The sequence below is a fragment of the Rhipicephalus sanguineus genome, chromosome 1 (assembly GCF_013339695.2).
Source record: "Rhipicephalus sanguineus isolate Rsan-2018 chromosome 1, BIME_Rsan_1.4, whole genome shotgun sequence".
Lineage (NCBI taxonomy): Eukaryota > Metazoa > Arthropoda > Arachnida > Ixodida > Ixodidae > Rhipicephalus > Rhipicephalus sanguineus.
Window position 1 is genome coordinate 70,206,831 of NC_051176.1, and position 18,085 is coordinate 70,224,915.

The 18,085-nt window shown below is 44.8% G+C and overlaps 1 protein-coding gene across 1 annotated transcript in view; it reads right to left on the minus strand.

The window, feature by feature from the left end:
• The window catches only part of LOC119396878 (uncharacterized), a 32,318-nt gene extending 16,579 nt beyond the window's left edge, over window positions 1-15,739 (minus strand). Inside the window, exons 1-3 of the mRNA XM_049417888.1 lie at window positions 15,604-15,739; window positions 9,128-9,239; window positions 8,298-8,490 (exon numbers count right to left, since the gene is read on the minus strand). Of these exons, the coding sequence (XP_049273845.1) occupies window positions 8,298-8,490; window positions 9,128-9,239; window positions 15,604-15,672 (374 nt within the window). The 5' untranslated portion in view covers window positions 15,673-15,739. The remainder of the gene's footprint in view (window positions 1-8,297; window positions 8,491-9,127; window positions 9,240-15,603) is intronic.
• Between the last annotated feature and the right edge of the window lie 2,346 nt (window positions 15,740-18,085).

Genomic DNA, 18,085 nt, shown 5'->3' on the forward strand with positions numbered 1-18,085 from the left:
AACAGGCTAGTTTAGGTGTTTCTGAAAGAAATTCAATGCGCCGTATTTGTTCGCGCCTATGCATCCGTACACAATAAACCACTCTGAACCCTTAAAGCGACTTTAAGTAAATAACGCACCATTTCGCCGAACCAAAAATTGTAAAAATGGGGCTGTAAGGTTGTTTGGCTTCCCGAAATAGCATTTACGTTTGCGCAAGGGTTAAAGCTTTACCTAAAATACCCTTTAGGAGTGTTGGTTATCAAAGCCGCTATTTCCCATACCAAAGCAGTGCAAGGTGATAATAGGAACTCGTTAGTTAAAAAGCCGCCAGATCCCACGCATTCTGGGAATCGATGTAATGCGAAGCAGCCAGCAAGGAGCTGCATACATCGTCTTGTCTGTCACTGAGGAAAATGCGTGCCACTCATGTTATTTATGTTCGTTACACAGTAACGTCGCGCAATACCAATTTCGGTGTAGAAAAAGCGAGCGAACGGCCGCCAGCACACCATGAGCGCGGCACGTAAGTCATGCTGTACATGACATGCTTGTCATCATTTCCATGTTAAGTCGTGTTATTTATGTTCGTCACGCAGTCACATCACGCAATACCAATTCCGGGGTATATCAAGTTAGCGAAACGGCCGCCAGCGCACAATGAGCGCGGCACGGAAGTCATGTTGTACATGACATGCTTGTCATGAATTTCATGTTAAGTCGTGTTATTTATGTTCGTCACACAGTCACATCACGCAATACCAATTCCGGGGTATATCAAGTTAGCGAAACGGCCGCCAGCGCACCATGAGCGCGGCACGGAAGTCATGTTGTACATGACATGCTCGTCATGAATTTCATGTCAAGTCGTGTTATTTATGTTCGTCACACAGTCACATCACGCAATACCAATTCCGGGGTATATCAAGTTAGCGAAACGGCCGCCAGCGCACCATGAGCGCGGCACGGAAGTCATGTTGTACATGACATGCTTCTCATGAATTTCATGTTAAGTCGTGCTATTTATGTTCGTCACACAGTCACATCACGCAATACCAATTAAGGGGTATATCAAGTTAGCGAAACGGCCGCCAGCGCACCATGAGCGCGGCACGGAAGTCATGTTGTACATGACATGCTTGTCATGAATTTCATGTGAAGTCGTGTTATTTATGTTCGTCACACAGTCACATCACGCAATACCAATTCCGGGGTATATCAAGTTAGCGAAACGGCCGCCAGCGCACCATGAGCGCGGCACGGAAGTCATGTTGTACATGACATGCTTGTCATGAATTTCATGTTAAGTCGTGTTATTTATGTTCGTCACACAGTCACATCACGCAATACCAATTCCGGGGTATATCAAGTTAGCGAAACGGCGGCCAGCGCACCATGAGCGCGGCACGGAAGTCATGTTGTACATGACATGCTTTTCATGAATTTCATGTTAAGTCGTGTTATTTATGTTCGTCACACAGTCACATCAGGCAATACCAATTCCGGGGTATATCAAGTTAGCGAAACGGCCGCCAGCACACCATGAGCGCGGCACGTAAGTCATGCTGTACATGACATGCTTGTCATCATTTCCATGTTAAGTCGTGTTATTTATGTTCGTCACACAGTCACATCACGCAACACCAATTCCGGGGTATATCAAGTTAGCGAAACGGCCGCCAGCGCACCATGAGCGCGGCACGGAAGTCGTGTTGTACATGACATGCTTGTCATGAATTTCATGTTAAGTCGTGTTATTTATGTTCGCCACACAGTCACATCACGCAATACCAATTCCGGTGTATATCATGTTAGCGAAACGGCCGCCAGTGCACCATGAGCGCGGCACGGAAGTCATGTTGTACATGACATGCTTGTCATGAATTTCATGTTAAGTCGTGTTATTTATGTTCGTCACACAGTCACATCACGCAATACCAATTCCGGGGTATATCAAGTTAGCGAAACGGCCGCCAGCGCACCATGAGCGCGGCACGGAAGTCATGTTGTACATGACATGCTTGTCATGAATTTCATGTTAAGTCGTGTTATTTATGTTCCTCACACAGTCACATCACGCAATACCAATTCCGGGGTATATCAAGTTAGCGAAACGGCCGCCAGCGCACCATGAGCGCGGCACGGAAGTCATGTTGTACATGACATGCTTGTCATGAATTTTATGTTAAGTCGTGTTATTTATGTTCGTCACACAGTCACATCACGCAATACCAATTCCGGGGTATATCAAGTTAGCGAAACGGCCGCCAGCGCACAATGAGCGCGGCACGGAAGTCATGTTGTACATGACATGCTTGTCATGAATTTCATGTTAAGTCGTGTTATTTATGTTCGTCACACAGTCACATCACGCAATACCAATTCCGGGGTATATCAAGTTAGCGAAACGGCCGCCAGCGCACCATGAGCGCGGCACGGAAGTCATGTTGTACATGACATGCTTGTCATGAATTTCATGTTAAGTCGTGTTATTTATGTTCGTCACACAGTCACATCACGCAATACCAATTCCGGGGTATATCAAGTTAGCGAAACGGCCGCCAGCGCACCATGAGCGCGGCACGGAAGTCATGTTGTACATGACATGCTTGTCATGAATTTCATGTTAAGTCGTGTTATTTATGTTCGTCACACAGTCACATCACGCAATACCAATTCCGGGGTATATCAAGTTAGCGAAACGGCCGCCAGCGCACCATGAGCGCGGCACGGAAGTCATGTTGTACATGACATGCTTGTCATGAATTTCATGTTAAGTCGTGTTATTTATGTTCGTCACACAGTCACATCACGCAATACCAATTCCGGGGTATATCAAGTTAGCGAAACGGCCGCCAGCGCACCATGAGCGCAGCACGGAAGTCATGTTGTACATGACATGCGCGTCATGGTTTTCATGTTAACTCGTGCTATTTATGTTCGTCATACAGTCATGTCACAAGATACCAATTTTGGTATATATCAAGCTACCGAAACGGCCGCCAGCGCACCATGAGCGTGGCACGTAAGTCATGCTGTATATGACATGCGTGTCATGATTTTCATGTTAACTCATGCTATTTATGTTCGTTTCACAGCAACGTCGCTCAGTACCAATGTTGGTATATATCAAGCTAGCGAAACGGCCGCCAGCGCACCATGAGCGCGGCACGGAAGTCATGTTGTACATGACATGCTTGTCATGAATTTCATGTTAAGTCGTGTTATTTATGTTCGTCACACAGTCACATCACGCAATACCAATTCCGGGGTATATCAAGTTAGCGAAACGGCCGCCAGCGCACCATGAGCGCGGCACGGAAGTCATGTTGTACATGACATGCTTGTCATGAATTTCATGTTAAGTCGTGTTATTTATGTTCGTCACACAGTCACATCACGCAATACCAATTCCGGGGTATATCAAGTTAGCGAAACGGCCGCCAGCGCACCATGAGCGCAGCACGGAAGTCATGTTGTACATGACATGCGCGTCATGGTTTTCATGTTAACTCGTGCTATTTATGTTCGTCATACAGTCATGTCACAAGATACCAATTTTGGTATATATCAAGCTACCGAAACGGCCGCCAGCGCACCATGAGCGTGGCACGTAAGTCATGCTGTATATGACATGCGTGTCATGATTTTCATGTTAACTCATGCTATTTATGTTCGTTTCACAGCAACGTCGCTCAGTACCAATGTTGGTATATATCAAGCTAGCGAAACGGCCGCGAGCGCGTCATGAGCATTGCATGTATATGATGCTGTACATGACATGCGTATCATGATTTGCATGTTAGGACCTTTCAGTTATGTTCGTCATACACTCTTGTCACGTCGTATCAATTTTGGTATATATCAAGTTAACGAAACGGCCGTAAGAGCACCAAGACTGTGGCATGTATATCATGTCGTTCATGACATCCATGTCATGATTTCCATGTTATGACTCAACATTCATGTTCGTCATGCAGTCATGTAATGCCATACCAATTTTGGTCTACATTCGATTAACGAAACGAGCAGGAGAGCACTAAGTCGTAGGCGGATAGATAGATAGATAGATAGATAGATAGATAGATAGATAGATAGATAGATAGATAGATAGATAGATAGATAGATAGATAGATAGATAGATAGATAGATAGATAGATAGATAGATAGATAGATAGATAGATAGATAGATAGATAGATAGATACGCTCAAAGTCGCAGAAACTCGCTAAGAAATGCTTCGCATTTAATAAGGCGTTAATTATTAGGTGAGTTTAGAATAACAGATTTGTTTGTTTTAGGGCTATCTACAAGGCCACCATTAGTTAACACATATTTTAGGAAGGGTTTGTTTGATCATTCAGAACAGGAACGACGGCTCAAGATACTATGGCTATATATACCAGATGATTGGTGTAGGTTGTGTAGAGCAAGCGCTCTGTGTACTTGGTGTTTCGCTATGTCATGTTTCTGTGTGCGGTTGGGCGTCTATGGGCGGTATTGTATTGTTCGATGCTAATGCAATTAAATTTTCCCTGCCTGACAGCCTTCATTTTCCTGTTTTTCAGTGATAAGGCTGTTTAGACGGTTGGCAACCCCCCATGACGGGGGTTCGTGAAAATGCGTTTTTTGTAGGGTGTAAGGGTGGTAGACACTGTAAAACCGCCATAAAGGTGTCAAGTGTTTTACTGTGTACACCATTAAATTAATAAGCCAGGCAGTGCTTAGTCTAGTAAATCGCGTTCTGATTACTACAATGCTTTAAAGTTCCATCCTCTGGTTCTAAAGTGTTAGTGTGGCTTTATGTAGGCCTGTGGTAACATCACTTAGTCATATTCCCTCGAAATGTTAAATACCTGTTTGCTGGATGTAGGTTTTGGCGCTATTTGGAACTAGTTTATATTCTGCTAAGTGAAGCTCTGACAGTGCAACTTCCCGGGACATTCTAAGCCCAGATATATGCATTTTAAATGCGAAGCATTTCCTCACGAAGCAAAGACACTGATTATTTCTGTATATCTATATCTCCATGTAACTAGCCGCTTACGTTTTGGCGATATCATGGTAGTCTCCTTAAATTGGCATATACTGAAATAGGCATGGCATAAAATGAGTAGGACAAACACGATTCCCAGTTCATGGTGTGAAAAAAAATCCGGCAGATCCCACGCATTATGGAAATCGATTCGTGCGAAGCATTTAGCGAGTGGCGGCCTATGCCAAATTTTTAGTTTTGAGTCAAGCGTTACGAGGTGGATCTAAGTTTTCGTGAAAATCGAGTAGTTGGGCGGAAATCATGGGTTTGCCAGGCACAACGACTCTACTGGCGTTTAAAGGGTAGCTCGTGGTCAGACGTAACGTCGACACTCACGTTAGAGCAGAGATGTTTTATCGCAAGAAGTGAATGCCACTGTCCGATAACTACATATGATAAGTAGCGTTCGTCGGCGTATTCGAGAGAGAGAGAGAGAAGCAACTTTATTATACGAGCAACGCTTGGCTACAGCTTGCGTATTCATTGTTTGTTACAGTGTTATAAAAGCGGATAGCCAACACTGCAACCACAATGGGAGTTGAGCCGACATGACGTTTGTGTGAGGTTTTTAGCAAGAAATTTGAAGAACTGGCGTGACTCTGTGGCGGAATGCTTGACTATCATGCAAAATGCCTGGGTTCCATTCTGGTTCGAACTGGGATTTTTATTCTTTCCTTCCATTGGGATTTTTCGCTCATTGACAACTTCGTCATCGCCGGCACCGGATTTTCTGCGACACGAGCTCTTTAACGCTTTCTCATAAAGATTTTCGAAGTCACTTGTCGCTGTTCCTGGGTTCATAGATGCTGTGAATCACCTGTAGCTCATAACTGTATGCCACGGGCCGTGTAAAGCGGGTATGTGCCACACGTGACGGGTGGTAAGGGTTTCATGACGTGGCGTGTGGCACATATACGCATACCGCTGCTCGATGTACGCCAGTAAGCGCCACTGGTGCTTCACTGTTCATATTGACCAATACTTTGCAAATCGGAATGCGACAGTGTTAAGAAGCCCGTGTCGCTGAATATGCGGCGCCAGCGTTGTCGGCGTCACCGATGGGTTAGTGAAAAGTCCGCATGGAAGCAAATAATGAAAATCGCGCCTCAAACCGGGATCGAACCCAGGCATTCTGAGTGGCAGTCAAGTATTCTTCCACCTAGGCACGCCATACCTTCAAACTATTTCAGGAAAAGGACCCTCTGCAAGCATTATGTCGGGACAACGCCGATTGTGGTAACAGTGTTGGCTATCTGCTTTTACAACTTTTTACTGGGCCCTACATATGTAGTATGTACACCTATGCCTCCGGAAACTATAGTCAAGTGCTATATAAATACGCCGACAACCGCTACTTGTTAAATGGATATCATTGTACCGTAGCTGGACCACTTAGTTGCGACATAGCTGACTCGCCGAGAGTGTCCATATGATTGCCATCTCCGAATTAAATTTAGACAAGGTTCATTTTGCACGTTTTCTTCGTAAAAGAAGACGCAATGCACATCTTTCTGAATTAAGCGTGGGTTTCATTGGCAGTTAAGCTACCGTAGCGAGGTTTTTTAAATGCGAAGCATTTCTTAGCGAACCTCTGGCACTTTGAGCATTTCTATCTACGTATCTATCTATCCATCTATCTATCTAGCCGCCTACGTCTGGGTGCTCTCATGATCGCCTACTTAACTTGGTGTAGACCAAAATTTGCATGGGAGGGTAAGAGGATTTGACGAATATGATTGCCGGGTGATGACATGACTAACGTTAAAATCCTGTCGCGTACGTCGTCAAACCCTTTCCACTAGACACGTGTAGCACATACCCGTTTACCATGGGCCGCGGTGTACGGGTATGCGCCACAGGTGATTGACAGTTTATATCTACCCAGGAACGGCGAGAACAGACATTGGTTACTTAAATGCTAAAGCGTTAAGGAAAACCAACGTCGGCAGCATTGACTCAACGAATAGAAAGAATGAAAATTAGGATCCCAGCAGGAATCGAACCCAAGAATTCTGCGTGGCTATCAGGTATTCTACCACTGAGCCACGCCAGGTTCATAAACCGGTTTGAAAAAAAAACAGCCTACGCAGGCGTAATTCGGTACAACGTCAATTGTGGTTGTGGTGCTGGCTATCTAATTTAACAAGAAAGCAATAAACGCTACATGATACTCCGATATGTACTCCTACGATACAGGCGTCGTATCAGATTAACGTCTGTAGTTCCAGTGTCGGCTCCGCTTTTATAGCAGTCTAATAAACATTACGTTTGTATTCCTACGATTCAGCAAGCTATATTGAAGCATTGCTCGACACCGGAGGAATACATTAACGAGAGTTACATATGATATCCACATCACCACACCGTAAAGTGCACTTCGTCCACCAGAACGGTGCAGTGTCCTCTTCATTTCTTACGAGGCTGGGCGATGGCCTCATGGTGACCGAGGATGATGCCAGATTGATTGACAGCCGCTTTGTAGATTACGCTACGTAGGGCACACACCCAGGTAGTCTACGAACACGACAAACACCATCCACTGATGTTGGTCTACGCAGCACTATCCAGGCCTACCAGCCTCGACGGCCTGAACCTCACCAATGCGATGGGTGGCTTCAGGTTCAGACATGTCGCCGGCTCTGTCAACAGACAATTTGTCGACGAAATGACCGAGGCATCCACGAATTCCAACAGCTCTACTATACCACATACTTCACTACACATGGACCCCTCGTCACCACGATCACGACCGAATAATATAACAAGTCATGACCAGCTGCTGGTGCTCACTAATTACGGTGATGATGCCCTTGTTCAAGAACTCTCAAGAACTTCTTGCACACATGTACACGGGTTCCTGAAACGCGCGTGCGTTCTTGAGACAGGTATAAGCACTACGTATCAGCTTACCGCTACTGGTGTTGGTAATACCCACGTTGCATACGTAACCGCAAACAACTGGTTATATAACACATATGCGGCTCTGCAACATATATATATGTGTGCCTATAAAATTTATACAAATCTTTAGCGTCATTTTGTAACGTGTCGCTCAGTAAAGAAAGGTTACGCCACCGTCCCCTACCCGCCGCATGCTTCGCATAACATCGACTCCCATGGTACGTGGGATCTGCCGAATTTTTTTGTCTTGGAGTGATGTTTTGTCACTGTTAGGACGTTTGTTTGAAATGGGCATAGGAGACTCTTGTTACGGGAGTATTTACTGCCGTACTGCACTGTGCCCTCTCCACAGTTGCTGATGGTAACATGAAATTTGGACATACCGCAGTTTCTTCAGGATAGCCCGGATGTTGTACGGGCGGACAGCAACCGTTGCGGCCGCGTCAGCTGTATGGAGACCCGCGCTATCCTGGGAAGATTGCGTCGCTTGCGACATTGAGCTGGGAGAAAAATCGAGGTTGGAGGAAGAGTGCGAAGGCGATGCTGGAGCATGTTCATTTGGGAGGAGACCTCCATCTGCGGGAAACAAAAAAATTAAGCGTTTCGCAGTTTAGACTTTTTCGGCAAACTTCGCTGAGCAAAATCCCTCGACAGTAGTTGTTCCTGCAAGTATAAGCGAAAATTTGTGATTATAATAAGTTTCATGTGGGCGAACCACGATACGATAATAACAAATGGTTTCGGGGAAGATCTACCGGTTTATTATACAGGTAGAAGATGAAGATGCGGCCATTCATATAAGGGTGTCGTAGAGCATGGCGTGAAAAGCAACTGCCCAGCCCTTCTCTCCCACCCTCCCATAAGAGGAGAGGTTGCAGAGCAAGAAGTGGTGTTCACTGAGAACATGAAAGCGCGTTATCCTTTCACGAAAGCTGAAATTCTCCCTTTTTTGTACAAGCATTTTGTTTCTAAGCGTTCAGAAAACTGAAATCACTTAGGGTACCCAAAAAAAAAAACAAGCCGAAATTAGCAACTGCGCACGAGAGCACGAGTGTCTGAAAGCGTCCGGCTTCGTACCGTCATACAAGAACCACTAATTAGGCATATTTTATGAATCAAAGCCAGCTCTGTGATGTCAGTTCTCTCTGCATCACAGGGCACCAGAACGACGAGTGCTGGAGATAAAACCACTGTGTACACTATGCATTCTGACCTCTCGCCGTCGCATTCTGGTGAGATTCTTGGCTAACATTTGTTAGCATTGGCTCGCTGTCGGACTTTGTCGACGAACTCATTCGCTGTCGAAGGTCGCTTGATCCACCAGCCTGGGAAAAGTACAAGATATACTGATTATGGTAGGCCAAGAAAACGAAGAGAGAGAGAAGGAATATGGGAAAGGCTGGGAGGTTAACTAGACTACGTCCAGTCTGCTTACAAGACAAAAACTAAAATCTAGCCCTTTTGTTGATCTACGCACTCCTTGCACTGTCATAATCAAATAATTTCACGGCGCCATCTGTGCGAGGAGAAAGTAGGCAAGGAAACGGAAGCTTTTCTTTAATCTCGTAGAGTATGCATCACAATTTCATTCGGATACATCGCGCCATCGACTAGCTCAAACTATGATTAATTTAAAAGGGTACTGTAGAAGCATGAAAAAGAAACATACTTGACAGAAAACTGTCTGGCTGGGTGAAAGAATTCCGGAAGGTGAAATAGCACCAGCCATAGTCTTTATATTGTGCCTGACGTGTCGGAACACGTTTGGTCCCTTCTTCCGGTGTTAACCAAGTGGGTTGTAGGAGTTGTGTCGTATTTTTTGTCTCACCTCGTCTCTTTCTTTGTGCGAAGACATTTCGTCCTCGACCGTCATGCTCTGCGTGCCCAGCCTGTAACTTCGGTGAAAGCAAGAGTTTTCATGATAGAATTCGCCAACACGGAAACGACGTAATGAGAATAGAAACGCAACACGCAGGGGTCTTGCAGAGCGCCGGGAGGAACGTGACGTAAACGGACCGGTGCCTTTGTATTAGACACCAAAACAAACCAGAGAAGGAAGCTACTGCTCGAGTCCTGACACATTCAGCAAACCTCCGCCAACATTTACCGCTCATTCTCAACATTGCCTACTGTACACGTGCACAGCTTGTTGACGTGGAGGATGGCTGTGCCCGTGTAAAGAGATACTATTCGCTTCCTCTGACAAGCACCTTGTTCAGAAAATGTGAATGTGGCTCGTGGACTGCGAAACCGACACGAACTGTCTAATCCTCCTGGTACAGCAGTTGTGTGAAATTTCGCAAACCATTCTTCCGTGGTCCGCGTCCTTTTTCTACTCATTGTCACGACGCCGTTGTAATACAAATATAAGCGAGCTTCCGTGCAAACCGCGATTAGAAGCCAGAATCTTTAGGGTGAGTGAATTTCGCTGGTGAGAGGAGGTGATCAGACAATAGGAGGAAGTTCACTTTTTCTTACCTCCTTAGGTGCGATTTACCGGCGTTTGCATGCAACGCTGGGACATACTTTGTTATCTGTATATCCTTTCACGTCAGATTAAAGCGTTTCACTTTAGCTCCGCAGTATTTCCAAGGTAGATGCACATGGTCGCGAAGCTTTGGATGAAGAGCGATCGAGAAGGAATCAGCAGCGAAATAATAATTTCTTGGGTTTTACACACCAAAACTTTCCTGATGCGGCACGCCGTAGTTGGGTACTACGGACTACTTTCGACCACCTGCTGTTGTTTATTGCTCCTAAATCAATGTAAACGGGTGTTCTTGCCTTCGGCTCCATAGAAATATGGCCGCCGTGGTCGATCATTCACCCCCATCCTGGAGCTTAACAGCATAAAACTTTACTCGATAAGCTACTACTAAGAGTGGGAGTGGCATCAGCAACGAGAAGATGCCTGCACGAGTTGCGACCCAAGCATAATTGGACGAGAAGAGGACGAAAGCTTATGCAAACAAATTTTAAAATTAAAAACTTGTCAAGCCTATTTCATTGAAATATGTTCTTGATGGCTAGTGATGCGCGAGGGGAAGACTGTTGTCATTCACTTTAGTATTACAAATATACGTATTTTGTTTAGTACGCGTATAAAAAGAAAACAGGGCGTTAACGAAGGAGAGCCCACTCACGCAGCTCGTTCTTCATGATAACGCATCCATCAAATCTATGTGTTTCCTCATCTGTATCATTTCTCTATTCCGGTGGCGCGAATTACACGCTGGCTGTGCGCGTTCTCTGAGGGCTGTGCTATAGTGTCAAAGAACTAATCAATTGCAAATGAAAGGTTAGTTTTAAACATCGGATAAGCTTGGGCTTTCGAAGTGTTCATAGAACGTGGAGAGCTTACAGGATCGGTGCCCTTCGGGACAATGCATATGGCCCTGAAAAATGAAAACTCTCCTTTGCATGAGCTGAAACAGTGCTCTCTCCAAATGCAAATATAAAACAGAGGCAAGCGTACCGTTGGCGTGTCGTTGTATCTGTCAAGTAGAGTTCGATCATTTCAACACCTGTTCCATATCAGACACGAGTCAAATTGCGCGATGGTTTAATTCAGTGGCCTAATCGCACGGCTACAAGCCCATACACACACGCGCGCACACACGCGTGCACACACACAAAATGTGTGCCATAGGCAAGCGCCATGACGTCACTATTTGCGTATTCATGCGATATACCGCCTCTACCCCGCCATTTTACAGCGAGGGCTGTTATGAGATCATAACAACAGCCGATTTTGGTGGCGTAGATGTGGGCCGCCGCCGGTTTCCGTAACCGCTACTGTGCATAATGAGACAATCATATCAAGGAACGAGTGTGATTTGATCAGAGGCCCGGTCCTCTGCGTTGTAGTAAAGTGCTCTACCACAGAGCCACGCCGGTGGTTGAAACTCGTTCGCTAAAAGACCCTATACATGGCTTCATGTCGGTCAAGGAATCACGTTAACCAATGTAATGTAGCGTGATAGCAGAGTAAAAAATGACCAGGCGTCACACTATGCGAAGTGCGCAACTAGTGGGTGGTTTAAAGCTTCTCACCCACTAAAAATGGCGCAGCCTTAAATCTTCGTCATCTTTAACCACAGGATCAACAAAGTGCACATAATGCCTTAAATGTGTAGCAGGTACCTCGCTTCTCCACAGAATGAAGAATAATGTAAGAGTGAGTACTTCCCTTCTTCGCAACATTGTGATTGATGGCGTAGTGGGTTCCTTGCAACTGTACTTGTTGTTGTCGTCCCAAGAGAGTTTACAGTCGCTTCTAGAAAGGTCGCTCCTCCACTTTCACTGTGATTGTGCTGCGTGTTCTGCGTTTTTTTTTCCTTTTTCATTGGAAGTGACTCGCCCTCACCTACCTGCCGCTAAGCACCATAAACTGCTGATGAACAGTCAGGTTTTGGGCGGATGGGCTTCTATAGAAGCTTTGCCACAACGATGCTATATTTGCCACAGTCGCACACGCGAATTCCACGCTTCAGAGATGGGATGCAGTTTTCCACTTGCGAAATAACTGTAAAGACAGCCGTAAGGATCGCAGGCAAGCGGAAGCTCGAAGGGCTACGGTGGTACTACATAAAAATATTTGATAAAGTACTCTGTTGAGCAACAGCTCGGCTGGACGCCAAGTCATGGACGTCGTGAAGAAGCTTCATATGCGCAGTAGCATGGCGTGTCAGTGCGCACTAATTCAAATCGCACCGCGAGATGTCCGATTAAGGGATGAATTGACGGCAATGCCAAGCTCGTCCGGTTGCAGCCAGAAAAATTCTAGTCTTTGCGAACGCACTGGAAAAGCAGTATTTTGCATCTACACAGAGAAAGCAAATACTTTACTGCGATGACAACAGAAAATTTCAAAATCTCGTCGTGCAGTCTGGTATGATTGTTGAGAAGGCAGTATTCTTATTTCTGTAACCAAGAACACACAGCCTAGCTATCGCTGTCAATCTTCATATTTATGCAAGAACATTGTATTTTATTTACTTATTTACAATATACTGCAGACCCAGTAAGGGTCCAAGCTGGAGGGACAGAAGATTACAATGTAAACAGATATAAAAGATTACAAGAAAATTCGACGACGCAAATCACCGAGGAGAAAAGGAGAAAGGTAAGAGCGTCAAGGAAAGAGCGTTGACGGTCTTTCCTTTCTCCTTTTCTTCTCGGTGGTTTGCGTCGTCGAATTTTCTTATAAACATGCACCAACTAGCCCAACAGCAAGTTTTACTAAAGATATAAAAGAAAAGGAAACGAACACTAAGATTCAACAATAGCACAATTCATTAAAATATGTAAAACATAGTGCGTAATGAATTTGAACCCGGAAATAACAAAGAATATTGTAAATGCACAACAATACTATAGGTCCAAATTATATATTAGCAGAGTAACAAAAGATGCACAAAGAGCAACGATATATTAAACTAATTGCATCAATAGCATAAGTGCTGCATTATTAGCTACGGATGAGTAGTTCCAGTCAGTTATGGTACGGCGAAAGAAAGAGTATTTGAAAGTTAGTTTTCGTGAGCTAAGGCGTTAAGGATTCTGCATGGCGGTGTCTCGTTCGCTGTGCTACAAGTGGCTTCAAGATAATAATAATATCTGGGGTTTAACGTACCAAAATCCCGGTATGATTATGAGAGACGCCGTAGTGGAGGGCTCCGGAAATTTCGACCACCTGAGGTTTTTTAACGTGCACCTAAATCTAAGTACACGGGCCTCAAACATTTTCGCCTCCACCGAAAATGCAGCCGCCGCGGCCGGGAATCGATCCCGCGACCTTCGGGTCAGCAGTCGAGAGCCATAACCACTAGACCGTCGTGGCGGGGCTGGCTTCAAGAAAGGATGTGGACTAATGGAAAAATGATTGTTATTCAGCAAAGAAATGAATTTAAGGCGAATCATTTTCCTTCGTAATTTCAATGTTTGGATGTTAATAACTAGCATAAAGCTGGTTGGGGAGTCGGTTGAGCGATATTTGGAAAAAAACGAATCGGACTACATTACGCTGGACTTTTTCCAAAGCGTTAATGTTAGATTTTGTATCAGGGTCCCACACGAGACATGCATACTCTAGTTTACGACGGATGAGTGAGTAATACGCTGTTAAGCGAGTGATAGGGGGAGCATGTTTTAATTTATGTCTTAGAAAACATAGCTTCCGGAAAGCTGCCAAGCTTGCGCATGTTAAAAACATAAGCATTCCAGCATAAGTTGTTCGTTATTGTGACACCTAAATACTTGCATTCACGAACTTCTGTGAGAGGTGTAGAAGCAATGCTGTATGGAAAATATAAGTTGTTAAATTTTCTCGTAACATTCATAAAAACAGATTTGTTAGCATTTAGTTCCGTATGCCATTTGGAACACGACGATGCTATGATTTCAAGGTTTGAATTAAGAGTGCTTCGGTCTTCCCTGCAGGTTATTTCGTTAAACAATAGGCAGTCATCCGCGAACAGCCTGCACGGGTGATTTAATTACATGAACAATGTCGTTTATATAAAGTAAAAATAATAAGGGTCTGTGGGAACCCGAGGTTACAGGAAGCTCACCTAACAAATTACTGCCCATTTCAACGAACTGTTTATGGTTAGTTAAGTAAGCAGTGATCCAATTAATTAGGTACGATGGCAGGTGAATCAATTTGAGTTTTTCTATTAGGTGAGGATGCGAAACAAGATCAAATGCTTTTAATGATAATTGTTGGAGCTTAACGTCCCAAAACCTAGATATGACCATTTTCGCCTTCATCGACAATGCAGCCGCCGCGGCCGGGATTCGATCCCGCCACCTTCTGGTCAGCAGTCGAGTGCCACAATCACTAGACCGCCGTCGCGGGGTCAAATACTTTTCTAAAATCTAGAAAAAATACGTCAATTTGTCCGGACTTACTAAGCACACTTGCGAAGTTGTGAACTATAGTGATTAATTGGGTAACAGTAGACAAACCTTTACGAAAGCCATGCTGGTGTTCAGACAAAAGACGGTTATCAGTGAAGAATTTGTAAATCTCTTTTGCTATAATATTTTCTAATAGCTTGCAACAAGACGACGTTAGTGAAATGGAATAATAATTAGTGAAAGGCGCAGCATCCCCCTTCCTTAGTATAGGTACAAGTGCATTCAGCCAGTCGATAGGAAGGATTGCACAATACAATGATGCTTGAAGAAATAATGACTAGAAATTCGGATAATTTTTCCGCGTATCTGTGAAGGAAAGCATTTGGTATACAATCCGGTCCAGGTGTTGATTTAGTTTTTAGGTTAAGCAACCTAGAGACTATACCGCTTTTGAAATCATATCAGGCGGTGAAACAGCAGGTGTATGGTTTAAACGTAGCGGAACAGATTTATAGGAAAAAAACGCTATGAAAATACTTGTTAAAATATTCCGCAATACTTTGTTTCTCGACTACTAGGCAACCCTGGTGTACAATTTGGACAATTTGGTCAATAAGGCCGTTACGCACGCATGCATGCTTAAACTTCAAGGTGTAAGGCCTAAGGAAAGGTTCAACGCACAGAATAATGCATAGCCACTCGGCACGGTGGAGGCACAGGATGCGTAACAAGAATGAACGAAATGAGGCACATTATTTGTAGAAGACGAAAGCGAACGGTGAAATTCAACAAGAACTTCACTCAGCGTGTTGGCGTGTTGGTACTCACAGGACGATCTGCTGGTGCTGTCGTTTCTGCGTTTTCGTCGCCCACGGCTTGACAGCGACGTCCCTCCATTATCGCCCCTGGTTCACGGGCTGGACTGGTGTTTGGGGGCCGTAAGAACGGATCCTTCACCGCTCTGAAAAACACTACATATGGTGCTCGATGCACTGTTTCGAAGTGCGTGTTAGAATTGTCACGTGCCTCAAGAGTGGTGACGACGCAAAAAAGATTCAGACGCATGCTATCTTCGTGAGATATTTGTTGCCTTTCACGGCACCTGGAAATTTGAAGGACGGAAGAACACAACATGACATATCCTTAAATGATTCAAGATGTGCAGGGGTAGCGTAGTATCGCTTCGTGTTTTGCAGCCGGACATTAAACGGCCTTTTGCGCATTATCCACGATAAAGGTGCGAAAGATACACTAACGCATACAGACTACAACAATGCCCGTAGCGCACACTTGTCATCCAGTGACGACGTCATCTTGCCTACCATATTGAGGACGAGTACAAAGATAAGCAGCAGGCATGGCGTCATGTGTGGGCTGTTGATTTTTACATTGCAATTAACTTCAGTTTGTATGGACAATACCGGAACAGATTTCTTTGCAGGATGAGTGTCGTGGATGCAAGCTTTATAAGGAAAAAATGTTTCACTGTTGAAGTGGCCTCATACGTTTCATGTCATTTTTTCCATAATTTGAATACCAATGTGCGCTTCCTCACGTAGCACTTTTTACATGCGGAATGAATTACGCCTCTGGGCCTTCTAACACCTTTCTAAATTATCATAGAATGGCCTCTCCATAGGACTGGCTCAGGAATATTCTGTCGCGAATATTTGCTGATACCTTCTACTAAAAGCAGAATTATCGCTCCCGCTATGCGTTTTCTTTCTCATCTCATCGCTGGGAGCACGATGGCTGCTAAGAGAGGAGGGGAATGGCAACGGTGTAATGCGCAGCGCACAAATGATGTCGCCTCAGGCCCTTAAGCATTTTTTCTAGCTCTTTCTTGTTGTTTGAAAGAGGTGGCCGCTATTTCAGGCTCTGACGTGCGTGGCTCCATGCGCGGTAGCGCCCCGTGACAGCCAGGATGCCTATACGATGAAGCACGTGCCCTCCGAGTTCGTCCACAAGAGAGCCGCTAGATGCGTAGCATGCGACTACATTGGCACGGGAAGATCAGGCGATTTTTTGGATGTTTTCGGCACAAAATTGCCAGTATCTGCTGCAGACAGTGCTACAATACTTGCCTTACGTATGTACGCAGCTTTTGCTACACAAGGGCGAAAATTTCTGAGAAGGTTCGGAAGAAAATCCGGCGCCCCTAGAAAGCTATCGTGTGCAGCAAAGCTACGAAATGCTCAACTTCAGTGTTCGCTGAGTTCACAAGTTCTCTCTCGTTGTCATTTTTCCATTCTTAAAAAAATAACAATTTTATTTCAGAGTGTTACTTAATTGTAATGTGGGCCTTTTTGTATGTGCACACGCCGCAGCTGCAGTGACATAGTACCGCCAAAAGCACTACAAGTGGACCACTCGTAGCACGTACCAATGTTCCTTATTACCGCATTTATGTTCCTTATTACGGCCCTGGCGAAGCACGCGGGCATCTGTATTACTACGCTCTAGGGTGACCATTGTTCATGCAACTATGTCAGACCAGTCACACCTGTAGCTTACTTGCGGCGGTGATATACCAAGGAAGGGGATAACAACGGTGTAATGCGCAGCACATAAATGACGGAGGGTGGCCTATTCTGGAAACGTCTGCACAGTGATTCGAGCTAAACATACAGGGTCATGAATAGTCCTATTCTTTCCCTCTCTCCGAGATGAGTTTTCACAGCGCCGTAAATCATTGCTTTCGTCGATCTGCAACACCCACAACATAATGTTGATCACTCATGCTCTTTCGCGCGTGTGCGACGTCGGCAGTCTCTCTTAAAATGCATATATCGTAACATATTGTTCTGCAGGCATACCTTATGTTGCAGGCGAGCAACTAAATTGCAGAGAGAACTAAGAGCTGTCGTTGAAGGGCTCTTTTGCGCGCGCCGGTCATTTCCGAAGCAAATTTGGTTGACGAAACAAGTTCGCGTCGGTACATTCTTTTTCTTCGTTCAGGTAACTGATAAATTCGACTAAAAATGGTGCTACCTTGTTCCCGGCATTGTCAGGGCTCCCTCGTATCCTGAACGGCGTACGAAGCATTGGGAACTCATCGCAGAACGAAGTTAAAAAAACCAGTAGCTAGCACCTGAAAAGCTGCGATATGCGACTGGTTTCGTTTTCGCATCCAAGAAAACATGGCGGATTGAGCTTGTGAGGTTGTCGACAGACGGCGATATACATTTTGAGTATCCCCTTTTACAGCGGCGACCACAGTTGTAGGTCATCGATGATGGCAAATGTTTTGCATAAATAGTATCTCCCTTACACAATGAGGAAATTATTATATTTTTCTCATCTATACCAC